At 38.8% G+C, this 6,729-nt stretch overlaps 1 protein-coding gene across 1 annotated transcript; it reads left to right on the top strand.

Annotated features, from left to right (window-relative positions):
• Nucleotides 1-1,680: 1,680 nt before the first annotated feature.
• On the top strand, nucleotides 1,681-6,723 carry apmap (adipocyte plasma membrane associated protein; the record flags this gene model as incomplete). The annotated part of the gene is given in 8 exon segments (XM_035663540.1): nucleotides 1,681-1,794; nucleotides 2,025-2,140; nucleotides 2,217-2,309; nucleotides 3,175-3,291; nucleotides 3,484-3,658; nucleotides 3,736-3,870; nucleotides 4,449-4,641; nucleotides 4,821-6,723. Coding segments are annotated over 8 exon segments (1,153 nt in total), but the record flags the coding sequence as incomplete, so codon positions are not given.
• Nucleotides 6,724-6,729: the final 6 nt, after the last annotated feature.

The following is a 6,729-nucleotide window of genomic DNA, read 5'->3' as shown; positions in this document are numbered from 1 at the left end:
TTAAGAATTCTCAGACAGTAAAGGGAAGGGGCCAAGCCATAATGGTGTTTAAAAAACAAAAAGCAGGGTTTAAAATTCCAATTCTAAAAACAGAAATCTTGAAATGGGGAAAATGTTCTTAACAATATAAACTGTAAAATATTTTTAAAGATGTATTATAAACCAAATAAAAATAAATGATGATAATAATAAAGATAAATTATATATTTTTAGCTTGATGTTTAAATATTTTTCCATTTCTGGAGCCTTCCCAAACGGTCCCTTTATTTTTTGAAAGTGTTCAAGACCGGGAAAGCTGTTCAAGTGGTTGTAAACAGGGGGGGCTCCGGTGGCTCCGGGTAGATGTCGGGTGCCTTTCCTCTCCCGGTTTACTTCCCTCTTGTTACCCCCGGTTAACACATTCCCAACCGCAGCCCGGAGGGGCCGTTCCCAAGGGGGCTCCCGAAAGACCCAAACCAGCCGAGCGAACCGAACCCGAAAACCCGAACCCGACACCCGCGGGGTTAACAGCATGGGAATTTGAAGACGGGGGGGAGGGGCTCCGGTTTTCCCGGCGGGTGGCCAACAGACCGCAGGTTCATCCACCCCGGACGGAGCTGGGCCGGAGCACCCCGATACAAGGGATCCGGGTACAACTACCAACACACACACACAAACACACAAACATATATATTTAAATATTTATATATGTTATTTATATATTTTATTTATTTTATTTATATATTAAATTATATATGTTATTTATATATTTATTTATATATTTATTTAAAAATATTTATATATGTAATTTATATATTTTTATTAATATTTATTTATATATAAAATATTTATTATATGTTATTTATATATATTTATAATTTATTTATATATTAAATATTTATATATGTTATTATATTTTTTATTTATATTCTATTTATATATTAAAATATTTATATGTTATTTATATATTTTTATTTATATTTATTTATATATTTATATATTTATATATATGTTATTTATATATTTTTAAATATATTTTTATATTTATATATATTATATTTTTATATTTATAATTCCACAGTCACTGTTTGTTGTTTATGTGTCAATAAAGATTTATGGAGGTAAAAACGGGCCCGGTGCTGCAGCTGATCGATTATTGATCAGTGTTTCTGTCTGATTTATTGATCAGAACGAGCGGATTTCAAACCGGAAACTAAACTTTTTTTTTTTTTTTTTTTACTTTATTGAAAAAATACTTTTGGACAATTCAAGATATTATGAGTCAGTGTTTGAGTATTAAACAATAAATAACATACACGACACAAGAACAAAAATATAATATTAAAAACTTTATAGAAGCTCATTGTTTATTTTTTGTTGTTTATTTTCATATATATTTATTTATTTATACATATCTGTATACATATATTTAAATATATATACAGATACAAATATCTGATATGTTAAATGTAACATAAGATTTAGTTTTTTTATGAATGTAAAATCTGAAATAATAATAATAATAAGAAGAATAATAAGGTAATAAGTACAATAAGTACAATAGGTACGGACGCAGGTGTTCCCTGTTTAAAACCCTTTTTATTGATTGTATATATTTAACATTATATATATTATAATAATTATAAGGGTGGTACAGCATAAAGATATTGTGTGTAGTAACAACGTGTGTCTCCTCAGCAGCTACAGTGGGAAGGTCTTCCAGGTCACTCTGCTCTCTCTGGGAGGCTTTCTGCTTCTTCCTCTCCTCATCGTCATCCTCATCCTGGAGTCTCCCATCCACCCCGAGGTCTTCAGGTGAGTCAGTGAACACACCTGCTGCTTTAATGATTGATTAATATCAGCCTGCACAGGAATAATCAGCACTTAATCAATAGCACCCTTCATTATTTATATTGGTGAAATGGAACCAGTCAGTTAATGGTTGAAGGAGATTAACTAACTAGTCAGCTAACGATTGAGTAACAGCGACTAGAACGATCACTGATGCATGTGCTGCCTCCTGCTGGTGGCTCTGCGTCCTGCAGTCTGAAGGAGCCCCCGCTGATGAAGGGCTGCTGGGAGCCCAACCTGAAGCTCCGAGAGGCTCAGAGACTGTTTGAAGACCAGATCGTCGGACCGGAGTCCATCGCCAACATCGGAGGTTAGTGCGGGCTTTACTTTATAAACGAGGAAGACCATGGAGACGACTGAGAGCTGACAGATGTTTGTCTCTGCAGATGTTTTGTTCGCTGGAACAGCCGACGGGAAGATCGTGAAGCTGATTGGTCGAAGGATTCACACGGTGACGAGACTCGGAAAACTGCCATGTGGTGAGAAAATAACCCTCCATAAGCCCCGCCCCGTTGTGCTCTGTGCTCCAATCACAGTTGAGCAAACCTCCGTCAACTTCCTCCTTTCCTGTACTTAGATATGCTATATGCTAAGCTAAACTATGTTGTAAAGCTAACTTAAGATGTGACTGTATGTCTCTGTTATTGTTTAATTGAGTTTATTTCACTTTGTTTAATGTTTAGTTAAAACGAGGTTAAAATAGGGTAAAACTCAAATATTAAGTTTAACCTAAACTAACAAAAAACAAAAAAAGCTTCATTTGAAGTTTCTTAAAATGACAAACTTTTAACATTTAAGTTATTATTATTATTATTATTATTATATATTTATTTAACCAGATAAATCTTAAAATTGTAAGTTTGTTTTAGCTTTAAGTTAAGTTTAATTAGGGTAAAACGTAGCGTTTTATTTTAAATAGATTATATATATAAAATAAATATATTTTATATCACTGATATAAAATATATTTATTTAGTTATATTATAAATTAAAGTGAATATATTTTCAGTGTGAGGAAACCACTGACCTGGAACCTGTTTGTTGCGTCATTCTGGAGTTTTTGTCGGTTTCTTAACAAACACAGCGACGTGTTGAAACCTGTCGAGGGTTCAAACTCGACTCTGCTGCTGTTTCCTGTTCTGCTCCTTTCAGCATAAAAGTCTAAACAATAGGACCACGGCTGAATATTGGCAGGTGTTTCCTGAGTTTTTGGAGCACGTTCAGGCCTCCATACAGGCAGAAATGAACTGAGACTGTTGTTGTAGTGGGAGGATGAACAGGTCTGTCAGGTTGCCTCTGGGTGTGTCTGGAGTTTCTCCAGGTTGAACAATGTGCGTCCTGCAGGTTCCAGAGAGGAGGAGTCCACCTGCGGGAGGCCGTTGGGGATCAGAGTGGGACCCAATGGGACTCTGTTTGTAGCCGATGCTTACCTGGGTCTGTTCGAGGTCAACCCCACCACAGGTGAGTGCAGCTGGATTATTTATTATTTATTTATTTAACGCTTTGAATTCTTTATTAGGAGTGGATACGATGGATTACTAACGTTGCTGACAATAAATGAGCTGAAGGGTCATTGAGGCACATTAGCTCTGTGCTAACACGACTGCAGCTAATGGACGGCTGCTTTCTCTTTCCCTGTGTTTTTCGGGGCAGGTGATGCGACCAGGTTGGTGTCGGGCGGTCAGGTGGTCGCAGGCAGGAAGCTGTCGTTCATTAACGACCTGGCAGTGACTCAGGACGGGAAGAAGGTGTACTTCACCGACTCCAGCAGCAGGTGGCAGCGCAGGGACTATCTGCACCTCATCATGGAGGCCACGGCCGACGGACGGTACGGAAGGTTTCTAACGCTGCTTAAACTGAACTAAAATCCAACCGATACATAAACAAACACTTTCGTCCTGTCAGCGTGATGGAGTACGACACCGAGACCAGAGAGCTGACGGTGGTGATGGAGAACCTTCGGTTTCCAAACGGGATCCAGCTGCTGCCAGACGAGGAGTCGGTGCTGGTGGCCGAGACCACCATGGCCCGGATCCGCAGGTAACACACCTGACTCACCTGTACGGCCGCCACAGTCGGCTCCAAGGCTGCGATACACAGAGATTTATTCTCTGTAAAACACCAGATATTCTATCTCTATACGCTGAAGCTTCAGAATAAAGTTCCACCATGAACTGCTTTAAATCAAAATGTGCTAAAATAATAATATAAACTAATAAAGCACAACAAAGTGCCTGATTAAAGAAAGATGATCTCTGAGGATCATATATGATGACGGTTATGTAATGCCGCAGGATGTCAGCGATGTTGGCTCTCTTTGTTGCCACGGAAACGAGCTGCCGGCCTCATTTTAAGTGTGTGTGTGTGTGACTGCAGCTGAATATTAATATATCATATAAATTATTACATTATACTGTATAAACTGAATGTGACGTTCACTGTCCTTAAAATATTTAACATCAGTCATTAAACTGTAATTAATGTGTTTGATTAATATATGTTATAAGTATAATATATATTAATCACATGTTCATATCACAGGTGATCAATGTCAGAGATCATAAAATGATCAATATGTGATATTGATCCAGATCAGTAAACATGTCTTTCTGTACCAGAGTCCACGTTGCCGGTCTGAACAAAGGCGGGATGGACACCTTCATTGACAACCTGCCCGGTTTTCCCGACAACATCCGTCCGAGCTCGTCCGGAGGTTACTGGGTGGCCATGTCCGCGGTGCGGCCCAACCCCGGCTTCTCCATGCTGGACTTCCTGTCCCAAAGACCCTGGATCAAGAAATTCATCTTCAAGGTAAAACAGACAGAGAGGCACCAGGTCCAGGTTTCTAGCTGGTCCTGGACTTTCTGGAACTTCAGGGAAACATTCAGAACCTGGAAAGTGTTTTTCCATGTGCATTGTTTGTCTTCATCATCCGTCCCTGACCATGTCCTTCCTCCTCTCCTCGCCCCTCGCCTCGCTGTCCTCTGCAGCTCTTCAGTCAGGAGGTCCTGATGAAGTTCGTCCCTCGGTACAGCCTGGTCGCGGAGCTCCACGACGGCGGCATTTGCACCCGGAGCTTCCACGATCCCAATGGCCTGGTGGCGGCCTACGTCAGCGAGGTCCACGAGTACGACGGGAACCTGTACCTCGGCTCCTTCCGCTCGCCGTACATCGCCAAACTCGACCTGCGCAAAGTCTAACGACACGTCGACGGACGCACAGACAGACATTTGGGACTGTTTCGTCTTTAACTGCAACGTCGCGATCGAGGTGAAATAAAAACCGCCGGATGGCGGTCGGTCAGAGTTTTTGTTCCAGGGTGACATTTTGTTTAAGGGAGGGGCTCAGAGTGCGTGACGCGTTCATGTTAGTCGTCTCTGTTAGCGGCTGGGTATCGAACCTCAGTACCGGTCCGATTAATTATAAACAATAACAATTAAAATTCTTGTTTCAGTTAATTTACGAAGACGTATGACAAAGAAAAATAGCAAATATTCACATTTTAGAGGTATTTTGACTAAAATTATTTGTTTATTATCAGAATAGTTGCCGATTTATTTTTTATTGATCGACTAAGAAATGAATTGATTAATATTTGCAGCTGTAAGATTGATCATCTTGTTCTTTGATCGGATAATTCCTGAGTTGAATCCTCATTTCTGCAGTTTTTGTATTTTATGTAACTTTAGCTTCTTTTCTCGATTTCAAAAAGGTTTTGTAGAAATGTGTGTTAATACTGAGTTATTGATCGGCACAAGTATCGATACCCAGCCCTACGATCGCTCTTACCTGATGAAAAGAAAGAATCTTGCACTAACTTTCCAGCTAGCTTAATTTAATTTGAATTGCTCGCTAACTGGCTCACTCTGTCACTATAGCACCATAAATATAACTCGAGCATTTTGATGCTAACGTTCCTTTTTTTTGCCTGTTATGGGAGACAGAAGTAATTTCTCGCTACCTCCAAGCTAACTTTGTACGGTTCAGGTTACCATTGTTTCTGCTACTAGCTGCCATTTCTCACTTTAATATGTTAGCTAGCCTGTGATTAAAAAAACAAAAAATAAGAGTAATTCTGCTGGTTTACTGGAAATGTCCACATATTAGCTGCAGTAACCTCGAGGCGACTGCATCCTCTGTACAATGGAAACTTGAAATTTTAGCTTAATTACTTTGAAGGACACGTTGTATTATTAAAGTTAAATCAGTATTAGGAAAGTGTCGTAATTATAACTTGGATGTAAAAGCTTTTTATGTTAACAAGTTAAAAAGTTAACAAACATTATTTAGCATGTTATTTTGTCGACGTGCTAAACAACTAAATGTTTTAAATATTTTATTATAATATTATCTGATCTCGACATTAAAACTCAGTTAAACAGTATTTTAACAACTACTGGATGCTAACGTGGCTGCAGAGTTTCATCAATTCATTTAATAAGGAGATTTACCCGTTGTTTCACTAACAATATGTAACACAACAAGAGTGGCTAATCTAGGCTATTAGATATGCTACATGCTCAGCTAATCTATGTTGAAAAGACAAAGATAAGAGACAAACATATATTTATATATTAATTGTTAACTGGCTACCTTCTGTTGACATTGTGTGAATGTAACATTATGCTGCTTTTATGTTTTATTGTAAGTTTGAGTTTCCCGCTAAACAGTGTTCACGTCTTACAAAACTTCCTAAGCCCCGCCCCTTTCTACTCTGTGCTCCAATCACAGTTGAGCAAACCTCGTCGACCTTTTGTTTCTTAACTAAACTAAAGCTGTCGTTAACTAGTGTGCTAATCTTTGTTATGCTATGTGCTTATCTCACCTACGTTGAAAAGAAAACAACATATAGAGGAGCAACATATAGAGGAGCAACACATAGAGGAGCAACATATAGAG

This window comes from Morone saxatilis, unplaced genomic scaffold, assembly GCF_004916995.1.
Source record: "Morone saxatilis isolate NCDOM2014 unplaced genomic scaffold, NCSU_SB_2.0 Contig19, whole genome shotgun sequence".
Taxonomy (NCBI): Eukaryota; Metazoa; Chordata; class Actinopteri; family Moronidae; genus Morone; species Morone saxatilis.
Note: the sequence above shows the minus strand (reverse complement) of the source record. Positions and strands in the feature narration are given on the sequence as shown.